At 47.8% G+C, this 26,987-nt stretch overlaps 1 protein-coding gene across 2 annotated transcripts in view; it reads right to left on the reverse strand.

The window, feature by feature from the left end:
- Positions 1–26,987, reverse strand: part of SLIT3 (slit guidance ligand 3) — a 718,206-nt gene that overhangs the window by 581,615 nt on the left and 109,604 nt on the right. For both annotated transcript variants that reach the window (XM_027520392.1, XM_027520393.1), the window contains exon 4: positions 4,708–4,779. In XM_027520392.1, coding sequence (XP_027376193.1) covers positions 4,708–4,779 — 72 coding nt within the window. The remainder of the gene's footprint in view (positions 1–4,707; positions 4,780–26,987) is intronic.

Consider the following 26,987-nt stretch of genomic DNA (forward strand, 5'->3'; position numbering starts at 1 on the left):
GGCTCATGCTCTGTGTACCGAAGGACAAAGTGAGCGTAGACACAGCACTACTACACATACACACCAAGGGATCTGATGGTGCTGCATCTGAGGGGTGTGGGTAACCAGCCAAGGTCTGATAAAAACTCTCATTTTTAGCATGACTTCAGCTCCCCACAATAGTTAGCACAGCAGTGTAGCATGAGAGAAATACTCTGCAGCAACATGTATGAGCTCTGCTCCCCATTCCAGTGTATCCTGGTTGTACAACTACACAGAGAGTACTTAGGTAGGTCAGACAATCCTTCTGAGCTTCAGAAGTAGATTTAATAATGATTCTCTTTGCAGAATTGCTGTGAAGGCTGAAATCTGCACGCTCAGGTAGAATCAAAAGAGCTGCTGCTGCTTATAAATATGATATACAGACAAGTAGTTTAAAATCCGAGCCTTAGTTTCCTCATCTATAAAATGGGCGTATTGAGGCAGAGAGCTAATTGTAGGAGAATGAACTCACAGTCTTCGGAGTCAGATTACCTGCATTTGGTTCCTGGCTCAGTCACTGAGGAAGTGTATGATGCTGGGCAAGTCCTTGGACCTCTCTGAGCCCCAGTTCACGTCTGTGGAAAAGCAGTCACAGTCCCTACACCCACACCGTCATCAGGCGCCTCAAACGAGGTACGTGCAAAGCATCAGAGGAGCACCTGGGACGCAGCGTTTGCTGCTGTCATTACCTTGAAGTGTTATTGTGAAAATCCAAGCCATTCAGTGGAAGCACAGGGAACTGCACAGATTAGATGCTCAACAAACTTATAGACATCAGATGTGTTTAAGTTCGGGGGTCTCTCGCTCTGTCTTCTGATAACAGAATTACTCTTTTCTTTGGGAAATCCATTCCCAGGACCCACACCATCATCGCCAAAAAACTGGTTAATCGGAGGACATCATCTCACCAGCCACAGTCATCTGCTCAGAGTTGGAGTTGTGACCAAGGTAAGCAACTGACTCTCAGTTCTTTTTTGCATGTCTGTCGTCAGTGACACCCTCTCCACCCTGGTTGCTAGGTTACTTCCCTCTGAGTCTCCTGCTGCTGTCTGCCGTCCCGTGCACACTTCTAAGGGCTGGAGAGAGTGAGATGAAGTCCTGATGACACCACCATGCCCCTGGATCCAGAGGTTTCTAAACCCAGTCACAGGGGCTTCCCTGGTAGCTCAGTGATAAAGAGTCTGCCTGCCAATGCAGAAGACACAGGTTCGAACCCTGACTGGGAAGATCCACATGACCCAGAGCAACTAAGCTTGTGCACCACAACTATTGAGCCTGTGCTCTAGAGACTGCAAGCCAAGACGACAGACCTGCATGCCCTAGAGCCTGTGCGCCACAACAAAGAAATCTACTGCCATGAGGAGCCTGCACACTGCAACCAGAGAGTAGCCCCTACTTGCCGCAACTAAGGAAAAGCCTGTTCAGCTGTGAAGATCCAGCACAACCAAAAATAAATACATAGAATTATTCAAGAAAATAAAAATAATACATAAAGCCAGCCAACCATAGCAACCACTGGCCTTCTCACGCACGTGAACTGATGCACTTCCCCTTTGGGTTAGACTGATCTTAGTCACACTTCTGTCACTGCTGCTGCTAAGTCGCTTCAGTCATGTCTGATTCTATGCGACCCCATAGACGGCAGCCCACCAGGCTCCCCCGTCCCTGGGATTCTCCAGGCAAGAACACTGGAGTGGGTTGCCATTTCCTTCCCCAGTGCATGAAAGTGAAAAGTGAAAGTGAAGTCACTCAGTCGTGTCTGACTCAGCGACCCCATGGACTGCAGCCTACCGGGCTCCTCTGTCCGTGGGATTTTCCAGGCAGAAGCACTGGAGTGGGTGCTATGGCCTTCTCCATGTCTGTCACTGGTTAGTAGCAATATTAGAATAACACTGGTTCCCAATGAATAACATTTCCCTTTCCCATCACTACATGTCTTAAAATATGACCATAGCTTTTCCAAAAGGTGTTTTTTAGATAATCATTGAATATGAAGCAGTTTTTGTCTACGGATCTAGTAAGAGAAGGTGTGTTGAATTGCTGCTTAAACCTCATGGCAGGCTGTGGAGGAGACAGCCACCCAGCAGCCCCATTTAGCATTCCTTGGAAAATGGCTCGCTGCGTCTATTGAGATTCAGTGCTCTTTTAAAACAGAGCCAGTGGCATATGTATACACACTCATGATTGCACATTTATTGATTTCTAATTTGCACCCTGCTTACTTCCAAAAAGGCCCTGGAGTGGCTGACAAAATAAGACAAAGACACAAGAGGGCCATTAAGAAAAATCAAAGACCAAGCCCAGAGAGAAAAAGGGATTGCTGATTATAGCCAAAACCCAGGTTAATAAAGCTGCTTCAATGAAAAATATATACATTTAGCTCTCAGCTCTTTGGCAGCTATTCAGAGAGTGTCCTGACGGGGTGGGTACAGGGCATCCTTCATGTCTGCAGCTCTACACCCAGCACAGAGGCCAGGCACCTGGGAGAAGCTTCCTGAATGAATGATGGATAAAAGATTCAAAGCTCCCTGAGTGCACTGCTCATAACCTAAGGCCTGTATCATCTATTCACCCACTCCTGAGTGCCTCTGTGTGTCACACTGGGCCTGGCCAGGAGCCTGGAGAGGAATGGACCTTTCCAACCGCTGCTCTCTGGCTTGAAGCAAAAGCTCCATGTAACAGATCACAGCTCTGATGGCAGCTCCTCATCTCTTCAAGCCTCCCATGAAAGGAGATTAGAAACAAGTTGTGAAGATGGGAGTTGCAGGAGTAACAATAGTTATCTACGCTGATTATGTGTGCAGAGCACTTTAAACCCAGAAAATGCAGGCACAGCGTAATCTTTTTGGGTTCAGAGAGCTCCTTGGTGAGGTACATGAACGGAAGAGGGGGCCTCTCATCATTTCCTGATGAGGACACAGGCACAGACGACCTGTGGCTCTCCTGACCTCTCTCAGTCAGAAAGCAGCCATGAGGCCGCCACACTGGACTCCCCACGCCCCTGTGCTGCCTGGCTGGGCCTGCACCCTGCATCTCAGAGACCTGTTACCACAGCCTGAAACGCCTCCTCTGCCCAGATCAAGATCAGCTCCGCCTAAAATGGGCATCCGCTGATGTCTTCGCGGAGCAGGAACCCACCCCTCCCCCAACCTCCTGCAGCAGCGGGACCCTCAGACCCCGCCTGCTCAAAGCTGCCTGGCAGCCCAGCCCCACAGGCACCTTCTGTTTGCTGGAAAGTGATGCTGAGAGCCCAGGTGGACGGCACACAGTCTGTACGGTTTAGTTAAAGGCAGGCTGAAAGGCACAAGGTAGGGCTGGCTGGAGAGTCGGCTATTAAGCGAGTGTTTAAGGAAAGAACTCTCCAGGGAAGGGGAAGGGAAAAACCAGAGTGGTTCCCCCATCTGCCCATTTGGTACTGCTTATTCAGCTCTGCCAGATACACACTGCACTTCATCCACCCTCACATCCATCAAGGTGGGTGAAGAGTGGAAGAGTGGAAGGGAGGCGTACTCTTTCCCACATTTAGTACAGTCAGTCGGGTGGACTGAGCAAGAGAAAGGGAGTACCAGCCAGAGAAGACTGTGACAAAGTCCAGGTGCACCCAAGAGAAGGCAAGCAAGACCACCGTAGCACTGAGTGACTATAGTCTCTCGCTGTGTGTACAGAAAGAGATACAATTTCCTAATTCAGAACTCATTCTTAAGTGCACATGCAAACATGTGTTTCATATTTCCCAATTTATCCCGGAGCCTACATGCACCAGTGGACCGCGTGCGTAGGTATTAACATGGCCATTGGAATGGGAATGGTGGCCACCATGCAGAAACCTCTCCAGTAACGTCACAGTCCTCCCAGCCACGTTGTAAATCTTGCTGCCTGATTGCTAAGCAGCCAGACACTTGTTGCTCCAACCAGAAAGTTAAGCCTTGGGCAAGCAATTCACCCCATAATATACACTAGTCACCGCCAGTAGGACTTTCAGATACAGTCCTGAAGCTATTCTGTCGGCAATCAGCACTTGCCTAACACCCCCAGTCCATGAATCACACTTTCCATCCGGATGTGTTTCTCCAGTTCTTGAGTATCCAAACTCTCATGCTAAATAAATACACAAAGACATCTCCAAGTCTCCCCACTTCATTATATCCTGGACCATCCCAAAGAGAAAGCAAAATTCAAGGTTTTTCTTCCTTTCCCACACAAATCACAGACCTCCAGATCCAGAGTTCCCGGACTGGCAGTGGGAGGAAGCAGGCACAGGGCAGGAACCCTTCTAGCCAGCAAGGAGGTGAGGTTGACAGGTTTAATCCAAACCACTGCCCTCTGAGACTGTCTTGTGTGAACCAACTCACCTCCAAGCCCCCCTCGGGGCATTTCCCTGAGGTACATTCAGACCCAGGTGAAAGGATGGATTTCCTCCCTCCATGTAAAGGAGACACGCACTAGCCTAAGTCCACAGCTCTCACCGGCCACTTCAGTGACTCTCTGAAGGAAGGGAGCAGAAAAGGTGGGCTGGAGGGGAGCACAGGGACCCCCATGCTGAATCCGGTCTCCGGATGCCCACACGTGCGGACTCACTGCCACGCTCCACGTGGTCAGGGCTCCCCGCGCTAAGGCAGCCACATCCTCTGCATCAGCAAATGCAGGCAAGACCCAAGGCAGAGAAAGCAAGTTCACTCTACTCACAGTCTGGTTAGCTTCAGGTTGCTCTGGAAAAGCAGCTCTGGGAGGACCTGCAGCTTATTCTTGTTCAGGCGCCTGAAAGGGGAAAAGAAAAAGAAAATGAAGAGATGTCAAGAGGACAGGAAACGGGATCAAGGGTAGTCACAGACCCTCCTCAATCAATCCATCAACAGGTCTTAAAGGCTTCTAGATCTTTCATCATGGGATGCTCAGCACGTGGAAGGCATATTCTATCTTGCAAAATGTGGAGTCCGGTGGGGGATAAAAGGCAAAGGTGCATGGAGAGCAGGAACACAACGTGATTGCTGTCTCTCCCCCGTCCCGAGCCTCAGAGAGACGACACTCAGTGAGGACAACAACATTCGTTCCCAGGAACCTCAGACAGGCTTTTGAACTCGTCTCACCAACTGCCTGCTCTAAGTAGCTATTGCCAGCTGACGGGACGGGCACGTGAAATGGGTCCCTAAAAATAAATAAAATGCCAGAGAGAATATTCCAGATTCTAAATGGGTGGTGGGGGCGGGGAGGACAGACAGCCCCCATTACAGGAGCAGAGAAGAGAGTGGGCACATCACCGTGGGTTCAAGGGCCAAAATGGGCCCTCGGCACTTTTGCCTTTGTGGGCACCTTCCTCTATTTAAAAAATTAAATATTATATTGTATAACTATGAAAGTGAAAGTCGCTCAGTTGTGTCTGACTCTTTGCTACCCCGTGGACTATACAGTCCATGGAATTCTCCAGGCCAGAATACTGGAATGTGCACCCATTCCCTCTCCAGGGGATCTTCGCAACCCAGGAATCAAACCAGGGTCTCCTACATTGCAGGTGGATTCTTTACCAACTGAGCTATCAGGGAAGCCCATTGTATAACTATGCTGGTATTAAAACAAATACATTAAGATTATATAACATCTACTTGACCTAAACACTCACTTTTTTTCTTTTAATTTTCAAAGAAATTAAACCATCTTCATGGGTCCCTTAAAAGCGATGTTGGCCCTGGGTGCTGTCCCCACTGTGCCCAACAGGGAAGCCGGCCACTGTCTAGGTGGGCAGTGGGGCGGAAGGCCAGTCCAGGAGGGACAGCCCATGGCAGATGGCAGCAGCAGACCCAGACTCTGTCCTGAGAATGGTCCACGCTAAAACCCACAGCAAAGAAGGCCACCTGAGCTTCCAAGGGATGGTGAGTCACTGCTGCTGCCCCCATGAAGGCTGCTTTCCCGGGAGTGTGAGGCCAGAAGGGAAAGCCTGCCCCATGCTTGGGGCTTCCCAGATGACGCTAGTGCAGGAGACGTAAGAGACTCGGGTTCGATCCCTGGGTCGGGAAGATCCTCTGGAGGATCCTCTGGAGGAGGGCATGGCAAGCCACTCCAGTATTCTTGCCTGGAGAATATCATGGACAGAGGAGCCTGGCAGTTTATAGTCCATGGAGTCACAAAGAGTAGGACATGACTGAAGTGACCTGGCATGCAGGCATACTCCATGCTCACCCCCAGGCCTCTCTATCCAAATCTCATAGGGTTCAGTTCAGTCGCTCATTCGTGTCTGACTCTTTGTGACCCCATGGACTGTAGCACGCCAGGCTTCCCTGTCCATCACCAACTCCCAGAGTTTACTCAAACTCATGTGTATCAAGTCGGTGATGCCATCCAACCATCTCATCCTCTGACATCCCCTTCTCCTCCTGCCTTTAATCTTTCCCAGCATCAGGGTCTTTTCCAGTGAGTCAGTTCTTCGTATCAGGTGGTCAAAGTATTAGAGTTTCAGCTTCAGCATCAGTCCTTCCAGTGGATATTCAGGATTGATTTCCTTTAGGATTGACTGGTTGCATCTCCTTGCTGCCCAAGGGACTCTCAAGAGTCTTCTCCAACACCACAGTTCAAAAGCATCAATTCTTCTTCACTCAACTTTCTTTATAGTCGAACTCTCACATCCATACATGACTACTGGAAAAACCATAGCTTTGACTAGATGGACCTTTGTCAGCAAATGTCATTATGCAGCCTAATCACTGAAGCCCAAACCAGTGTCCCCAGATCTCCTCAGAGTCCTCAGATTCTTACTCCCAAGAGTCTCCCAGTGCAAAGACCAGTTTACAGATGGCTGAACCTCTCTGCTTAAACTATGCATGTTTGGCTATGTAGAATAACCATGTTATTCCATCTTAGAGCTAAGTGAACTGAAGAGAAGAAAAGGTGAACTTCCCAGCTTCTGGCCCCAAAGCCCACACTCTCATAGTGCTCCAAGCAGCTATGATTCCAGGGGGTGGGGGTAGGATATTGTTATTTGCCCTTTTTTATTCCAGGTCAACAGATAAAACTTGAGAGGCACAGGACACCAGAAGGGAGTTTACAAGGGCAAAGCATGTGGGGGAGAAGCATTTACGACCTCAAGGAATGAGGTTCTGGTGAGAAGCGTGTGGCTCAGCCCTGAAGGGGTGCACACCGAGTGCAGGCAAGTGTGGACCAAGCACACTCTGCTGGTGACACTGTTGACTGGAAGGAAGCCAGAGGGAAGGCTGGCAAGTGGGGCAAGCGAGCTCAAGCTCCCTGCTCCACCTCACTCCCTGTGCTCTCTCCATTTTTAAAAACAGAGCTTATAAGAAAAGCCTTAACATAGAACTGACCATCTTAACCATTTTTAAGCGAAGTATGTTCACATCGTCGTGCAACAGATCCCCGGAGCTTTACCATCATGCGGAGCCGAAGCCTGTGCGCGTGAGAAGACAGCACCGCACCGCCCCTCGCCGTGTCCCTGGCGGCCCCATCCTGCTGTACTTGCTGTCTCATCACTCCCAGTACCTGCTCTGTGTGCTGCTGTCACTAAAGTGGGGGGAACGGGGGCGCCCCAGAGGACAGGACGGGGAGAGGGGGTCTACGGCAGCTCCCGCACAGCCAGTGGTAACTGAGCGTGTGTGCGTGTATGCTCTGTGACCCCAAGGACTGCAGCCTGTCAGACCCCTCTGTCTGTGATAAGCCACTTTCTTATATGGATTCTTATGGGGAAGAATCCCTTAGAAGAAACGGAGTAGCCCTCACAGTCAGCAAAAGAGTCTGAAATGCGGTACTTGGATGCAATCTCAAAAATGACAGAATGATCTCTGTTCATTTCTAAGACAAACCATTCAATATCACAGTAATCCAAGTCTATGCCCCAATCAAAATGCTGAAGGAGCTGCAGTTGAACGGTTCTATGAAGACCTACAAGACCTTGTAGAAGTAACACCCAAAAAAGATGTCCTTTTCATTAGAGGGGACTGGAATGCAAAAGCAGGAAGTCAGGAGATACCTGGAGTAAAGGCAAATTTGGCTTTGGAGTACAAAATGAAGCAGGGCAAAGGCTAACAGAGTTTTGCCAAGAGAATGCACTGGTCACAGCAAACACCCTCTTCCAAAAACATAAGAGAAGACTCTACACATGGACATCACCAGATGGTCAACACTGAAATCAGATTGATTATATTCTTTGCTGCCAAATATGGAGAAGCTCTATACAGGCGGCAAATACAAGAACGGGAGCTGACTGTGGCTCAGATCATGAACTCCTTATTGCCAAATTCAGACTTAAGTTGAAGAAAGCAGGGAAAACCATTAGACCATTCAGGTATGACCTAACTCAAATCCCTTATGATTATACAGTGGAAATGACAAACAGATTCAAGGGATTAGATCTGATAGAGAGTGCCTGAAGAACTATGGACAGAGGTTCGTGACACTGTACAGGAGGCAGTGATCAAGACCATTCCCAAAAAAAAGAAGTGTAAAAAGGCAAAATGGTTGTCTGAGGAGGCCTTACAAATAGCTGAGAGAAGGAGAGAAGCTAAAGGCAAAGGAGAAAAGGAAAGATATACCCATTTGAATACACAGTTCCAAAGAATAGCAAGGAGAGATAAGAAAGCCTTAATTGGTGATCAATGCAAAGAATAGAGAAAAACATTAGACTGGGAAAAATTAGAGATCTCTTCAAGAAAATTAGAGATACCAAGGGAACATTTCATGCAAAGATGGGCTCAATAAAGGACAGAAATGGTAGGGACCTAACAGAAGCAGAAGATATTAAGAAGAGGTGGCAAGAATACACAGAAGAACTGTACAAAAAGAGCTTCATGACCCAGATAATCACAGTGGTGTGATCACTCACCTACAGCCAGATATCCTGGAATGTGAAGTCAAGTCGGCCTTAGGAAGCATCACTACGAACAATGCTAGTGGAGGTGATGGAATTCCAGTTGAGCTATTTCATATCCTAAAAGATGATGCTTTGAAAGTGCTGCATTCAATATGCCAGCAAATTTGGAAAACTCAGCAGTGGCCACAGGACTGAGAAAGGTCAGTTTTCATTCCAATTCCAAAGGAAGGCAATGTCAAAGAATGCTCAAACTACCACACAATTGCACTCATCTCACATGCTAGCAAAGTAATGCTCAATATTCTCTAAGCCAGGCTTCAACAGTACGTGAACCATGAACTTTCAGATGTGCAACCTGGATTTAGACAAGGTAGAGAAACCAGAGATCAAATTGCCAACATCCGCTGGATCATCAAAAAAGCAAGAGTTCCAGAAAAACATCTACTTCTGCTTTACTGACTACACCAAAGCCTTTGACTGTGTGGCTCACAACACACTGTGGAAAATTCTTCAAGACATGGGAATACCAGATCACCTGACCTGCCTCCTGAGAAATCTGTATGCAGGTCAAGAAGCAACAGTTAGAACTGGACATGGAACAACAGATTGGTTCCAAATAGGAAAAGCAGTATATTGTCAAGGTTGTATATTGTCACCCTGCTTATTTAACTTATATGCAGAGTACATCATATGAAATGCTGGGCTGGATGAAGCACAAACTGGAATCAAGATTACTGGGAGAAATATCAATAACCTCAGATATACAGATGACACAACCCTTATGGCAGAAAGCGAAGAAGAACTAAAGAGCCTCTTGATGAAAGAAAAAGAGGAGAGCGAAAAAGTTGGCTTAAATTCAACATTCAGAGAACTAACATCATGGCATATGGTCCCATCACTTCATGGCAAATAGATGGGAAACAATGGAAACAGTGACAGACTTTATTTTGGGGGGTTCCAAAATCACTGCAGCCATGAAATTAAAAGACACTTGCTCCTTGGGAGAAAAGCTATGACCAAACTAGACAGCATATTAAAAAGCAGAGACACTACTTTGCTAACAAAGGTCCATCTAATCAAAGCTCTGTTTTTTCCAGTAGTCATGTCTGGATGTGAAAGCTGGACTATGAAGAAAGAAAGCTGAGCAAAGAAAAAATTGATGCTTTTGAACTGTGGTGTTGGAGAAGACTCTTGAGAGTCTCTTGGACTGCAAGGAGACCAACACCAGTCAATACTAAAGGAAATTAGTACTGAATATCCACTAGAAGGACTGATGCTGAAGCTGAAACTTCAATACTTTGGCCACCTGATGAGAAGAGCTGACTCATTGGAAAAGACCTAGATGCTGGGAAAGGTTGAAGGCTGGAGAAGGGGACAACAGAGGATGAGATGGTTGGATGGCGTCATCAACTCAATGGACATGAGTTTGAACAAGCTCCAGGAGATGGTGATGGACAGGGAAGCCTGGTGTGCCACAGTCCATGGGGTTGAAAAGAGTCAGACATAACTGAGCCACTGAACTGAACTGAACACGGAAGAGCACTGGTCCCGGAGAAGGTGTGGTGCTTTGACTCTGGGATCAGCCAGACTAGGTTCAGGTCTGGCTGTATTGTGTTCTTGCCATAGGACCTTGGGGAAGTTACCTCGCTACTTAAGCCTCAGTTTTCCACCTGCAAAATAACTCTACTCAGTAGGTTAGAGTAAAGCTTGACACAGTGTAAGTAAAAGCATCTAGCACTGCGGTGAGCGCATGGCATCATCGAAATGAGCTGTAAGTAAAAGCATCTAGCACTGCAGTGAGCGCACGGCATCATCGAAATGAGCTGCTTTATAACTCTGTGTGAGACACTGCACTACGTGCTGGAAGGGTAGGATCTGGGGTAGTGCAGCTCAGAGACTGGGGTCATTACCACCAGCGTCTTATGGATAAAGGATATCAAGGAACTTCCCTGGTGGCCCAGTGGTTAAGAATCCACCTGCCAATGCACAGGACACAGGTTTGATCCCTGCTCGAGGAAGACTCCACATGCTACAAGACACCTAAGCCCATGAGCTGCAAAAAGAAAAGCCCCTGCAGCGAAAAGCCCACACACTGCGACTTGAGAGCAGCCCCGACTTTAAGCACCTAGAGTAAGCCTGCACACAGTCAACAATAAATAAACAGAAAGACTCTGTGGACTTCTCCAGGCCAGAATACTGGAGTGGGTAGCCCTCCCCTTCTCCAGGAGATCTTCCCAATCCAGGGTTCAAACTCAGGTCTCCCACATTGCAGGCGGATTATTTACCAGCTGAGCCACCAGGGAAGCCCAAGAATACTGCAGTGAGTAGCTTATCCCTTCTCCAGCGAATCCTCCCAACCCAGCTATCCCGAAGCGAGGACTCCTCCATTGCAGGCAGATTCTTTACCAGCTGGGCTACCAGGGAAGCCAGACAGATAGATAGATAAAGGATGTCAACAAATGGAGAGGTGAAGCCCATTCTGCAAGGCCACTGTGATAGGAAATCGCGGAGGCAGGATGTTGACCCCAGAGGTCTGCCTCCAGAGCCTGGTTCTAAACCACTGGGGTTACTGGAAGCCTCTCTATCAGTAACAGCTCCCTTCCCCCCACTCCCACCCTTTTCTCCCCTTCTTGTCTTTTTGGCTCTGCTTCCTTTCATCCAGGGTGGCCACCTCCTCCGCCCCTGCCCAGACCACCATCCGCCCTGAGGACACTTCCCTCCCTGAGAAGGATGCTCTTGGGTCCCCGAGGCCAGCAGTGGGCCTCCAGGTAGGTCTGTCTGGAACCCTCCTCTACATCCACAGCTGCACAAAGCCTGGTGAGAGTTACACCCAGACAGCCAATGCTCCCATCCAGGCAAAAGTCCTGAAATCTGGCCCACCACAGCCTGCAGTAAGGAGGGTATTGAGTGTGCTCAAAGCTCAAAACCAGAGTTGAAGCTAAAAATAAAACCAGCTTGGCTCTGAGGCTCCAGGAAGGGAAGGAATCATTTTCAGTTCTTTGCTGGTATTTGCAGCCGGACAAAAATAAAAACACAACCAAATTTAGCCAATTGTGTGCTGCCTGCTGCTTCGTAAACCCTGAATGAGGATTCCAGGGCGGTTGGGCTGGGCTCTCCTTCCTTTAAAAGCCTCAGGGTCTTTCTGCTTTGGCTTGGGCGGGCCGCACGCCGTTTCTCTGTTATCGAGGGGCGCTTGATACATTTCTAGTTCATCCCATCCTGGGATTTATTCATTCTTATTTAGAGATCCGAGTTGGTCCGAAAGGTCTTACTTGAAGAGCTGATGAAGCCTCCAGGCTGCATAAGGTGCACTTCTCACGTGGCTGCTTTAAGAGCAGCTCCTGAACAGGAAAATGAACAGAGGGAAACAGGTCTTTCTCCTGCCAGAGGGACAGATAAGCGCTGGGCTGCAGACAGCGGCTATTGGCCTCCGTGCCCTCCATCACTCACGCCATCTGCTGCTCTGTCACCTGGATCCAGAGGTAGAAATCTGCCACAGTTCAAATTGGAAATAAACCTGTGATGCCTGCATGGAAAAAAGGACCGAATGGGACCCACATGAGGGCAGGCCTGAGGAGGTCAACAGACAAGACATGGGCCTGGCCAGTGATAAGTCAAGTCCACCTGGATGTCTTCTCTTCCTGTAAGATCAACTCTCCTTTTTAGCTTTCCTGCTGGAACAGTCGGAGCATCAGGGTCAAGAAGTCCACGGGCTGCCAGCTGCAAGGTCATTCTGTTTTTCAGCCTGAACTGTGAAGCCCCAAGAGACAGAGTCTTGGCTTTGTGGTATCACTGATGGCCTTCTTGGAGGAACCTGGGCGTAAGATCTAATTAGAGATTTTTTCCACCTTATTGAATTCTTTCATTTGTCTGTCCATTAAACCCATCCAACCACTAATTTATCCATTCACAAAACCACCCTCTACCCCTATGTCTGTCCATCCGTCCATCCATCTATCCACCCATCCATCTTCCCAGCCATTTTTCAATATGAACATACAAAGATGATTAAGATACGGTCCCTTCCTGTATCTGCATGAATAAGATGTAGATGAAGAAGGATGTCAGATGCTAGCGAAGGAGACTGACATGGAAACAAAACTCTGTAGCACAATCTTGTGAGCAAAGCTATCGTGGGGGCGCACGAGGAGGAGCAGCTAACCCAGACCTGGGACAGGAAGGCTTCCTGAAGAAACTGGTCTGGAGTTTTTGTTTACTTATTTGCCTGTTTGAAGCATAATTTTGACTCTTCAGGAGACAGGGACAACGGGTTCTAGGCTTTGACAGCAGTATGTGCATGGAGGGCCAGGAGACTGAAGAGCAACCTTTGGGAAACAGGGCTGCACTGCAGGGACTAGATGGCTCGAGAGACACAAGTGGTGATGCTCTAGGGCTAAGCAGAGGCCATACCAATGAGGGTTCCTGCGGATCATGAGAAAGGACTTGGGCTTGGCTGTGTATTCAGAGTCAGGGGGAGTCACAGACGGAGTCTGAGCAAGGGAATGACCAACTGTTTTGGATTTTAACAAGTTCTCTTGAGCAGTACGGAGAAGGCAATGGCACCCCACTCCAGTACTCTTGCCTGGAAAATCCCATGGATGGAGGAGCCTGGTAGGCTGCAGTCCATGAGGTCTCTAAGAGTCGGACACGACTGAGCGACTTCACTTTCACTTTTCACTTTCATGCATTGGAGAAGGAAATGGCAACCCACTCCAGTGTTCTTGGCTGGAGAATCCCAGGGACGGGGGAGCCAGGAAATGGCAACCCACTCCAGTGTTCTTGGCTGGAGAATCCCAGGGACGGGGGAGCCTGGTGGGCTGCCGTCTATGGGGTCGCACAGAGTCGGACATGACTGAAGTGACTTAGCAGCAGCAGCTTGAGTAGCAGTAAGTCTGGTTTGAAAGAGGGTGGAATCAGAAGCAAGGCGAGCAATTAAGAGGGCTCCTGAGTAATTGCTGTGGCTGTGTGAGGCCCTGGGGAAGGGGAGGAGTCACACTGGAGCGGAAGAGCAAGATCTGAGGTCTCAACCATGGGGTTTTGTGAGTAAATGCATATGAGGGGCACAGGAGTGAAGGGGTTAAAAGTGGCCCCAGGGGCTCCCACTTGGGTAACTGATTAATCAAAACGACCAATTAGTGCTAAAAAAAATAGAGATGGGAGGACCATCACACAGAAGGGACTGTGTTCAGATTCAGGATTTCTAAACTACTGGGATCCCTCAAATACTTTTGACAGCTAGTGGCAGTAGCTGGTAATAACACTAAGACCACGAGTCAGGCTCTGTACGAGGGGCTTTCCATGTCCAGTCCATTTAACTCCCCACAGAATAACTTCAAGAATAGTACTAGTGGTCACCCTGTAATAATGAAAACAAGGGCCTAAGACGGTTAAGCCACCTGCCCAGAGCCAAACTCAGTCAAAATGACGGTGATGGACTTGAACACAGATGTATGTACTTGGTCTCTCAGTTGTGTCCGATTCTTTTTGATCCTTTGGACTGTAGCCCGCCAGGCTCCTATGTCCAGGGGATTTTCCAGACAAGGATACTGGAGTGGGTTGCCATTTCCTCCTCCAGGGGATCGTCCTGAGCCAGGGATTAAACCCACATTTACCTAATGCCAAACCTGTGCTCTTAACTACCATGGATAATGATGGTATTTAATTTAGCCCTCATTATAGACTATCATGACTTATTACCTCGTGTGTGGGTCTCATCTTCCCATTAAGTTCTAAAGGTCCTTAAGTGGGAAATATGTCTAATGTCTGCTCAGTGACCCACTGTGAGCCAACACAACCCCAGGGATACAAGGGAGCTTTTAGTAAGGGCCTCTTGAATTTCATGAATAAGTCATAAACTGGGAATGGTCAATTCAGGGAACCTGAAAAATCAATAGCTTTTCTAGGCTGGGTGAAGGGAATCATCCTGTTTGCAGGTAAACAAGACTCCCAGAAGATCTAATTGCTTGAGTCTGTCTGCTTCCAGAATCTTCTTGGAGACTCAGCTTCCAAAGTCAGCTGCCTCACTACTGACCTACTGGGCAGAAAGGCAGGAGAGGAAGGGGCCAGGGCAGCTTCTTAGTGGGTGCAGGATAGATGAGAGGCCTCCAGGCCAGAAGGAAGCTGGCTCAGCAGCCACAGGATGCCTCCCGTTTCTTCGAGAGGTGTGGAATGTTCAGCTGCTCAGCTGAGGCCCGAGGGAGGAAGGAAGTCAGTGTGCTAATTCCCAAAGGTCACAAGACTGTTGGCTTTAGTAATGAAATCAATTGAATCCCCTTCTCCAGGCACTTTCCTAGGCAGGCTGGATGGTTTCCAGGTCTTGTGGTGTTTTCAAAAACACCAACAAGGGCCAAAGTGGCTTTGCTATTTGGAGCAGAAGCTCCAGGCCTCCCCCAGTGGAGGGGGAGACATCCTGGCAGAACCTACAAGAAGGGCAAAACCCACAAGAAGGGCAGAACCAAATTCAGAGGCCTCAAACCCCAACTTGGAGGTGGCACTCTCATCCATGAGGATGTACAGATGTCACTCTATATATCAGGGGAACTCCTCAGCAGAGTCAAGAGCAGAGAAGCCTGAATAGGGCTTGTTTCCACAGATATTCACTGTAGCCACTGATGGCCTCATATTTTCTTGGTTTCCTCACCTGCCCACCACATCAAGTTCAGGTTTTTTCTTGCTATGCAGATTTCATAATGCAAATTGGATGTAACCAGATCAGTTCAGCAAGAAACCTGAACTGTGCTGACTGCTGGCTTATAGCCCTGCTGGGATCAGAGAGGGTCCCTGCACTGCTGCTGCTGCCGCTAAGTCGCTTCAGTCGTGTCCGACTCTCTGCGATCCCATAGACGGCAGCCCACCAGGCTCTCCTGTCCCTGGGATTCTCTAGGCAAGAACACTGGAGTGGGTTGCCATTTCCTTCTCCAGTGCATGAAAATGAAAAGTGAAAGTGAAGTTGTTCAGTCGTGTCCGACTCTTAGTGACCCCATGGACTGCAGCCTTCCAGGCTCCTCCGTCCATGGGATTTTCCAGGCAGGAGTACTGGAGTGGGGTGCCACGTCCCTGCATACCTAAGAGGAAAGCCTGCTGGCCGCCCGTTTCAACACCCAGGAGCCACTTTGGTTAGTGACTGGCTGTTCTCTGCCACTGGGATTTCCGTCTTTTTTAATAATGTCTTTCTCTAAAAAGACATTCTGCGTGGGGGGTGGGGAGGGGTGGACAGGTGGGTAGCAGCTTTATTGCGCTCTAACAGGGCTTCCTTTTTAATAGCACTCCTGGACCAAGCCACAATTTAATTTCATGGTTTGGAAGCCAGTTGACCTGAATCTTGTCTTCCATGGAATTCAGCATTTGCTCAATGACATTTAGGTTGACTTCTGTCTGTCAGTTTTGAAAATGTGTTCTTTTTAGTAGGTAACTTCAAAATGTCCTAATAGCAATTAAAAACCTTTACTTTTGACATTTCTGTAAGAGAAACAACTTTGTCATCCTAGTCTAAAACTCTTGCCCTAAGCAGTTTTTTCCCCACTGAGTTAAGAGAATCCTTTTTTAAAAAAAATAGCTTTAAGTTTATTTTAGGAACACAATTATTATGTAATAGCAAAACTTGAAACTTGTGAGATACCCAAGAAGGCATCTGTAATGGGCTTTGCCGTGTACCGCGAATGCTCGCTAAATGGCAGCTGTTACGGCCACTGTGGAGAACGCGATGGCACCCCACTCCAGTACTCCTGCCTGGAAAATCCCATGGACAGAGGAGCCCAGTAGGCTCCAGTCTGTGGGGTCGCGAAGAGTTGGGAATGACGGAGCGACTTCTCTTTGACTTTTCACTTTCATGCATTGGAGAAGGACATGGCAACCCACTCCAGTGTTCTTGCCTGGAGAATCCCAGGGACGGTGAGCCTGGTGGGCTGCCATCTGTGGGGTTGCACAGAGTTGGACACGACTGAAGAGACTTAGCAGCAGCAGCAGCAGGGCCACTGTTGTTTTTATTATTATCATTCCTAGATACCCCAGGAGGTCAGAAATAGGGGAGATTTATTTCTCCTTCATAGATGACTGTATTGGTCAGCAAAGCTATTAATAGTAACAAATGAACTCCAAAATCTCATTGCATTAACACAACAGACATGGATTTCACACTCACATAAAAACTTGCTTCATCTTGTAGAGAACACAGAATGGTGGGGAGGAGTGGGAGGGAGGAGCTACAACAGGTCTTCAGTTCCTTGACCTCCTAGTAACTAACATCACTTCTCTCAGTCTGTTGGCCAGAACTAGTCACATGGCCACACCTAACCGCAAAAGAAGACAGGAAATCTACAGGGACACTGGGTGTTTGGTGAGAACTATCACTATAACCAACTCATCTTGGAATCAAAGCGACAATAATGATCTCTTTATCTTGTTGTTCTTCCTTCTTTCCTTTTTTTGCTATCAATGCCAGGCCCTTACAGTGTGCTAAGTACAGTGGGAGATGCTTAAATGCATTATCTTACTTCATCCTTAAAGCGACACTGTTATTATCTGTATCTTACACAAGGAAACTGAGGGACAGAGAGGTTATGGAGCTTGTCTAAACTCACACAGCTGATAAGGTTTTGACAGAAGTCTCTCTGACACCAAAACCGGTGTCAGAATCCCTTCACCATTCTGCTTCCTTAACTCTTTGGTTCTTGGTTGACCAGAAGGCCTCCCAACAATTCTAGCAAAGAGCCAGTAACAAGGAGTTGTTGTTGTTCAGTCACTAAGTCATGTCCAACTTTTTGATACTTCATGGTCTGCAGCATGCCAGGCTCCCCTGTCCTCTGCTATCACCTAGAGTTTGCTCAAACTTATGTCCATTGAATTGATGATGCCATCCAACTATCTCATCCTCTGTCATCCCCTTTTCCTCCTGTCCTCAATCCTTCCCAGTATCAGAGTCTTTTCCAATGAGTTGGCTATTCACATTAGGTGGCCAAAATATTGGCACTTCAACCTCAGCATCAGTCCTTCCAGTAAATACACAGAGTATTGACTCATTTTGCATTTGCAGGAGAAAATGAGTCAAAGCAGACTAGGAAACTAACCCTGTGGTCCTTGGCCTTATTGTCCAAGGCCTCTGGTTTCAGAAGAAGGCTCTGAGGGTCCCAGCAAACCACTGCCCCCAGGCCAGGGAGGGAGGAGAAACCTGAGCTGTCCCAGTCAGTTAGTTCAGTTACTCAGTCGTGTCCGACTCTGTGACCCCATGAATCGCAGCACACAAGGCCTCCCTGTCCATCACCAACTCCCGGAGTTCACTCAAACTCATGTCCATCGAGTTAGTGATGCCATCCAGCCATCTCATCCTCTGTTGTCCACTTCTCCTCCTGCCCCCAATCCCTCCCAGCATCAGAGTCTTTTCCAATGAGTCAACTCTTCGCATAAGGTGGCCAAAGTACTGGAGTTTCAGCTTTAGCATCAGTCCTTCCAATGAACACCCAGGATTCATCTCCTTTAGGATGGACTGGTTGGATCTCCTTGCAGTCCAGGGGACTCTCAAGAGTCTTCTCCAACACCACAGTTCAAAAGCATCAATTCTTCGGCGCTCAGCTTTTTTCACAGTCCAACTCTCACACCCATACACGACCACTGGAAAAACCATAGCCTTGACTAGATGAACCTTTGTTGGCAAAGTAATGTCTCTGCTTTTGAATATGCTATCTAGGTTGGTCATAACTTTCCTTCCAAGGAGTAAGCATCTTTTAATTTCATGGCTGCAATCACCATCAACAGTGATTTTGGAGCCCCAAAAAATAAAGTCTGACACTGTTTCCACTGTTTCCCCATCTATTTCCCGTGAAGTGATGGGACCAGATGCCATGATCTTCATTTTCTGAATGTTGAGCTTTAAGCCAACTTTTTCACTCTCCTCTTTCACTTTCATCAAGAAGCTTTTTAGTTCCTCTTCACTTTCTGCCATAAGGGTGGTGTCATCTGCATATCTGAGGTTATTGATACTTCTCCCAGCGATCTTGATTCCAGCTTGTGCTTCTTCCAGCCCAGCATTTCTCATGATGTACTCTGCATATAAGTTAAATAAGCAGGGTGACAATATACAGCCTTGACATACTCCTTTTCCTATTTGGAACCAGTCTATTGTTCCATGTCCAATTCTAACTGTTGCTTCCTGACCTGAATACAGGTTTCTCAAGAGGCAGGTCAGGTAGGCTGGTATTCCCATCTCTTTCAGAATTTTCCACAGTTTATTGTGATCCACACAGTCAAAGGCTTTGGCATAGTCAATAAAGCAGAAATAGATGTTTTTCTGGAATTCTCTTGCTTTTTCCATGATCCAGCAGATGTTGGCAATTTATCTCTGGTTCCTCTGCCTTTTCTAAAACCAGCTTGTACATCTGGAAGTTCATGGTTGATGTATTACTGAAGTCTGGCTTGGAGAATTTTGAGCATTACTTTACTAGCGTGTGCTGCTGCTACTGCTGCTGCTAAGTCGCTTCAGTGGCATCCGACCCTGTGTGACGCCATAGACAGCAACCCACCAGGCTCTGCTGTCCCTGGGATTCTCTAGGCAAGAACACTGGAGTGGGTTGCCATTTCCTTCTCCAATGCATAAAGTGAAAAGTCAAAGTGAAGTTGCTCAGTCGTGTCTGACCCTCAGCGACCCCATGGACTGCAGCCTTCCAGGCTCCTCCGTCCATGGGATTTTCCAGGCAAGAGTACCGGAGTGGGGTGCCATTGCCTTCTCCATTACTAGCGTGTGAGATGAGTGCAATTGTGTGGTAGTTTGAGCATTCTTTGGCATTGCCTTTCTTTGGGATTGGAATGAAAACTGACCTTTTCCAGTCCTGTGGTCACTGCTGAGTTTTCCAAATTTGCTGGCATATTGAGTGCAGCACTTTCACAGCATCATCTTTCAGGATTTGAAATAGCTCAACTGGAATTCCATCACCACCACTAGCTTTGTCCATGTATGCTTATTTCACTTTCAGATCTAAAAGGGTCTGTCCCTTCAGAAACCCCCCAAGGGCATTCTCAGCTCCCTGTCTGTCCTTGTGGGTGACTCTGTCCTAAGACATCTGTCCAGCTGTAGACAGCCCTGGGGCTTGCCCAGGATTCAATACTCCAGTATGAAAAGTAAACAGGCACAAAGACCCTAAAACAACCCTTTTTGAACTTTATGGCACTCCACATTGGACCAATTTTCCTCCAATAACACGGTTGTTAAGGACAAAGCAGAATCCATCAGTGGCCTGAGTCTGACTTGCCTTTGACCCCTGTCCCAGCTGCTGCCATGTGCCCAAATACCGCTGTCTCCAGAAGACCCTGATTTCAGGAGAAAATGGGGAAGGTGGGGGTGGGGGAGATGGGGGCGGGGACGGGAGGTGGGAGTGGGAAAGAAGGGCAGGAGTCTGGATCTGCAGCAGTGGATACTCCTGGCTCTGCAGAGAAGCAGCCAAGGGCTCAGAGGGTTATCTTATCCCAGGGTGACAGCCCACAAGGCTTAAGTCATATCTGCCTAGAACCATGCAGGGAACTCCAAGGGTCTGTGAACAAAAAGGCTGCTTCATCTAGGATTAAAGTCATGAGCAGAGGTTTCTGGGGATCTGCCAGCAGCAGACTGGACATGGAACTATATCAGTAAAACGGAGGGCTCAGACGCTAGGAAAAGATGTCAAGAGTGAGAGAAAATGCATAGTTACACGTGCATATGAACACTCACACGCGCGCGCGCGCGCACACACACACACACACACACAACATACACTGTAGACGTAATGCACATGCAATGAACCAAGTCATGCACATCCCTAGAGCTGGCCAGATCCATTCCAGACAGCCAGACCCCTCGGCAGTGGCCAGAGCTCAGATCCCCTTAGCGATCTCTTCAACCCCATTTTATAATGGGGCCCACGGGGCAGGCAGCTCCCCAGACACTAGAATCGCTCCTTCACCCCTTCTGAGAAACTCCAGTCTTGCATCTTCCCCTGTCTCGGGGTTTCTGCACATGCTCCTCCCTTCTCTGGGAACTCTCTTTACCCTCTACCAAGGGGGTGGCTGCAGAGGTGTTAAGATGAAAACATTTGAAGGTGGAACTGACAGGCTTTGCTGATGGATTGGAGGTAAAGCTTGGGAGAGGATAATGAAGGATGATGCCAAGGTTTTGGCCTGTGCATCTGAAAGTTTGATCTGTTGTTACCCGAGAGAGAGGAAGACTGTGGGTAGGGCAGGTGTGGCGAGGGGCCAGATTTGGACATGTTAAATTTGATAGGCTTATAAATATCCATGTGGAGAAACCCAATAGACAATTGGATATGTAAATCTGGGCTTCGGGGATAATACCAAAATGGAGATGTATTAATAGACTGTATTTAAGTACAGGAACCAAGGCCACCATGAAAGATGAAAAAAAGAAGGGAAGAGGATCTAGGACTGAGTCCTGGGCCACACCATCCATTAGAGACCGAGGGAGGAGGAAGCAGTGCAGTGTGGTAGGAGGAGAAGGTGGAACTGCAGAAGCCACATGAACAAGCCTTCCAAGGATGGAGGGGGGAAGGAGGGAGAGGGGGGAGAGGGAGGGAGGCACCGGTCCGTCAAACGCAGGCAAGAGGCAGAGGCAGAGGAGGACAGCATGGACCCGGCAAGACGGTGGCTTGAAAGGGCCGCGTGGTATAGATTTAGGCGTGAACTATAAACAGCAGTGGTTCAAGAAAGGGTGGGAGGAGGAAAAATCAAGGGAAAACAATAATTTGCTACAAAGGGGAACAGAAAATGGGTTGAGGGGAAAGGAAGTCAAGAAAGCTTTTCTTTTTATTTTTTAAGATGGGACAAATTACAACATACTCCTATGCTGAAGAGAATGATTTGATAACTTAAAGATGCAGGGGATGAGGGGGAAATTTTTAGTGTGAGGCTCTGAATAGACAACAGAGAAGATTCCAGTGCACGTGCGATGGCAATGGCAGAGGCAAAGACCTGACATCTGTGGCAAGAACAGACCAGGCGGAGGTTAGAGGACCGTGCAGGGCAGGTCTGGTGCTAAGAGTCTGTGGAAGATGAGACTGGGAAGGCAGCGGAGGAGATGTGCTTACAGAATTAGGAAAACGGGCCATGACATCCCTAGTGGTTAAGGAAGTAAGGGAGGTCACTACAGCCTGAGGGTTTGTGTCCCCTCCTCACCCAGATTTGTATGCTGAGATCCTAACCCCCAAGATGACAGCATTAGGAGGTGGGGTCTTGGAAATCTGACAGGGATATGAGAGTAGAGGCTTCATGAAGGGGATCAGTGCATTTATCAAAGAAGAGGTTCCAGGGAATTCCCTGGTGTCCAGTGGCTAAGAGTCCACGCTCCCACTGCAGGGGGCCTGGATTCGACCCCTGGTCAGGGAACGAGGTCCCATACGCTGCAAATAAGAGTTCACAGGCCACAAGTAAAGATGCCGCGTACTGCAGTGCACATGCACGATCTCGGCCTTCCAGAACTGTGAGAAATAAGACTGTTGCTGATAAGCTACCCAGTCTCTGATATGTTATTACAGCTGTCTGAACAGACTAGGGCAGTGGGACAGTGAGAAGACGAGGGATCCAGTGAATTTTGGGCCACGAGCATCAGGCACTCATGGACAGGGCCCCAGGAACTGGGACCTAGGGAAGCCGGGCTCTGGTCTGAGCTCTGCCCCTATGAGCTGTGTGACTGTGTGAACCACAGCCCTGCTCTGAGGCTGCGTTTCTACATCAACACAATTTTGGGTTGGAGGAGATGATTCCTAAGATCCTCATTCTATTCTCCTTATTCTGAGAGCTTGTTGAGGATACTTGGATTCTAAGTCCAGTTCTCAATAAGCTGAGTATCCTTTGGGGTTGAACCTCTCTCTTTTTCTTGGTTTCTTCCTGTGAAAGTGGTAATGATGATCTTGATTAGAATACCCATTTGTAGATGAAATGCCCCCAAGAAGAGGGTCTTGGTCTGTTTTGTTGAAACCAGGTAACTGGAGGGTTGGAATTGTAGTAGCACAAATGAAACACGTTTGCCACAGCGCTTGAAAGAGGCTCCTGAAACCTACCTGGTGGTCCAGTGGCTAAGACTCTGCACTCCCAACGCAGGGGGCACGGTTTCAATCCCTGGCCAGGGAGCCAGATCCTGCATGCCACAACTAAGACTTCCTATGCCACAGTAACCATCCCATGTGCCTCAACGAAGACCGAAGATGGTCCTGCATGCCGCAGCTAAGACCTGGGGCGGCCAAATAAATAACCAAGATAAATGCTTTAGAGAGAAAGAGAGAGAGAGAGGGTGCTGAGAGGAAGGAGCGGAGGCCCAGTCCCTCTGAACTGCACGGGGGGGGTGAGGGGCCTGCAAGGGCAGTTTCAGAACTGAGTGAAGGTGAGGTCCCCATGCCACACAGGGCACCAGAGAGAGGTTTCTACGGCAATAAAACAAGGCTGCTAGAAAACAACAACAAAGAGGGCAGAAGGCCCTCAGAGACTAACTCTCTCTTGTGTGTTCTGCCTGGGAATGAATATGAGAGAGCTGTGATGGGTAGGCAAGGAAGACTGAGAATTTCTTAGAAGTGAGTGTTGTTCTGTAAAAACGCTCCACAAAGACATTCAGCATGCCTTGAGCAGCTGGTAGCCAATGTTGAGCCATTTCTACTAGGAATTAAGAGGAAAATACTTTAGGTAGCTATGGGATTCCCTCCCACACTAAAAATCCCCAAAACAATGTAGCAAAGTTCCTTCTACATAGGATAGCAGGAGCACCACTCACCACGGATTTTCCACGTTCTCTCTGGATTATTCTAGGCCCTTCACCTGGGTCTCCAACCCCTTCAACCCACAGGTAGGAAAATGACAGATGCAAATTGAAGGAGAAATACTCAAGCTGGTAGATGTCACCAAGGGCAGGTACAACTCAGCACAAATTTTCTAGAAGGGCACTGTTTAAAATGATTCTGTTTGAACCCGTTGACCTTTTCTTTTGTTTTGGAAAAGTTCGAAGTGAAAAAAAAAAAAGGAAAGAAAAAGAAAAAAGAGGCCTGACAGCACACGATGCAAACATTCCTAGCTTGTGAATGACAAATTTCCCTTTCATTTCTGTTCTAAACACTTGCACTTGGCAAGATCTGTTAATGACGGTGAGTTTCTCTGTGTGTTTATCTGCATATCTAGATATATGTTTACATATCTAGCAACAAAAAAAGATCTTTTAAGCCCTCCCAGGCATGAGCCAAGGAATGTTGAGTAATTATCTGTGACCAATTTTCATCTATAACTAATTAGAATTTTACTTTCTCATAGCATTTCCTTTCTGGTTAAAGTCCAAGTTTTTTTTTTTTTTCCCTTTCTTCTTCCTTTTTTTTTCCCTAGAAAACGTAGAAACCTGGACATTTAAAAACTATGGGGTAGAAAGGGAACAGGGTGAAAGGGGAAAGGGGGTACTTTGCAGATTGCATTATTGCTTTGATCGGATTGAATCTCCTTTGACTATCCTCCTCCCCACTTTCTTACAATGCTTTTTCAGCCTGAGAAGGGTTTCTCAACCCTCTGGCTATTGCATTTGAACTGAAGTCTGCAGAATAGTTTAAGAGCCCCTGATCACCTCTCTCACTCCCACCTCGGGCGAGCAGTCCCCCTTCCCAACCACGGCTTTGAGATCCCATCCAAACTTGTTGGCGTCTCAAACTGAATCCCAGATGTTCACTTAGTGAGAAATAAATGAATGGTCCAAGCTGTGGACTGAACCAGTGATCCTCACAAATAGACTCCAGGTGTGTTGGCATCTGGACTGCTATCTCTCTTTTTCTCTTCTACACACACACACACACACACACACACACACACACACACACACACACACACGATACCAGTTCCATCCTGCATAGAATTTGACACCATTAGCAGATGCAGAGCTGATATAGAGTGGACAGGACTAGGTACCTAACATGCACTGCATCTTTCCTTTCATTTATGAGCAAAGGTTAAGGTCTCCTACATAGCCCCAGCTGCCTTCAGTTATCAAAATCATGATCCATTTGCTGTTCAAAATCAGCTCAGGGCTAAAACAGCTTAGAATTGCTACGTTATCCTAATTGTCACCAATTTTCCCTGTCAACCACAACCACGTCCTGTATTTCATTGGCAACTCATCTAACTTCAAACTTAAGAAGCACCTACTGTTTATCTACCTGAGGCAAGCAATTATGGGGAAGGAAAAAGAGAGAAGTCAAGATCTCTGCCCTCAAAGAACACATAGTCCTGCTAAAACAGCAAAGTTCCAAGTTACTTTAATTCAAAAATTGATTGAGAAATTCAGTGTTTACCAAGTGCCTATTCTATGTCATGCTCTGAGAAACAAATGCCAGCAAGATCCACTTCTTAAGGAGCTTACAGTCAGTCAAGTGGGCAAGGGAGATAAGTACATTGATGACCACGGGCATGTGCCATGTGCTGTGGAAGAAGGACACACGGCAAGCTGTGGGAGGAGTCTTCACAGCCTCATAGCGGAGGCAATGCTTGATTAGCATCTTGAAAGGAGAGAAGAAATGGACCAGGGGATGAAAGACAGAGAAAGGGCAGAGAACAAGCCCAGTCAAAGACACTACAGAGGAACACCATGGGAACAGCACTTGTTTTAACGTGCAGAGTGAAGGATGAGGAGCCCCTGCAGGGTGAGTGATGGAGAGACACTAGGCAGGAGCAAGCGATGTGAGGTTTGGGGGCACTGGTGGGCCAAGCTGGTGAGACTAGTACCTGTGAAATGATGAGAAAAGCATGAGCGGGCAATGGGTTGTAAGTGAAGAAGGAAGTGAGAGCCAGCTAACTAGGAGAAAGGGGATTTATGGAGGAGGCACGGACCTGGAAGGATAGACAGGCAGAGAGAAAGGGGCAGAGTCTTCTAGGCTCCGAGGGCGGTCTGAGCAAGGCTATGGGCAAACGCTCTGCCATGACAGGTGCACAGAGAGGAGACCATCATGGTCCCTGCAATGGAAATATGTAGAGATGAGAGTGAAGGTTAGACAGGTGGGATGAAGCAGCAGAGGCTGAGAGGCCAGTGGGTCCCTGAGAGCAATTATCATATCTCTAGTGACTTTAGAGGGCAAACACACAAGCATGTTTATATTAATCGGCATATATTTTTATGTTTTCAGAAAAATGTACAATTTTCTCACGGTCACTACAATTTAAGGTGAGGCTAGGGAAAAAAAAGTAAGTTGACTTAAAGTGAAGTGAAATAAATATTAAATAATAATAGTACAGGTGTTATACAGACTGACCAAAACCATGAAGAAGGTACAGAAATTACTGGCATGTGAGGACCCTGTTGCTAAATGACTGGGCACTGACGTTTTTTGAGCAGGATGGGTGTAAAGAGACCTTGCAGGAAGAACACTCAGGCAGGCGCATGCAGAATGTGATGTGGGGGAGAAATAAGAGTTGGCTGAAGAAAAACATGAAGGAGACTATTGTGTGAGGCAGTATGTGAGCCTAAGGGGACCTGAGTTAGGAATGGATGAGAGAAACAGAAAGATGACAAGCGAAACTTGATGACAGCGGGTGATGGTATTGGGACAGAGAGGACGTGGAAAGTCGGTTTTTTGTCTACTGTCCCTCCTCCATTCTAGAATCTTCCACCCCAGACTCTGGCTGAGTGTCTCTGCAGGATCTCCCATTCAAGTGAGCAGTGTGTATTTCCTCACTCCCCTGATGTTGGGCTTGGCCAGGTACCTTGATTTGGCCAATAGAAGGCTGGTGGGTGTGGTGTGAGCAGAGGCTTAAAATGTGCTTCTGTGACTTGGCTGGACCTCGTCTCTTCTTCCTTCTGCCATGAGAGAAATATGTCTCTGGGAGCCACAAAGCCAAGAACGAGAAATCACAGGAAAGACTCTGAACCCAATCTACAGCCCGAATCCAAGCCCTGCTGAGATCAGCTGCAATCAGCCAAACCCAGCCAAACCATGACCTGTTAGTGAAGAAAATGTTTATTTTTGGTGACCACTGATATTCTGGGGTGGTTAGGACAGAAGGGAAAACCGACAAATGCAGAGGAGAGGAGGTGCATTCAGATTTGCAGTAGTCTCCCGCCTGGACTCCTGGTTCTCCGACAGCCTGCTCTCTGCCAGCAGCCACCGTGATCCTTTCACAGTCCTCACTAACCAAGGCAATCCTTTGCTCGAGCCCTTCA

The sequence above is a fragment of the Bos indicus x Bos taurus genome, chromosome 20, assembly GCF_003369695.1.
Source record: "Bos indicus x Bos taurus breed Angus x Brahman F1 hybrid chromosome 20, Bos_hybrid_MaternalHap_v2.0, whole genome shotgun sequence".
Lineage (NCBI taxonomy): Eukaryota > Metazoa > Chordata > Mammalia > Artiodactyla > Bovidae > Bos > Bos indicus x Bos taurus.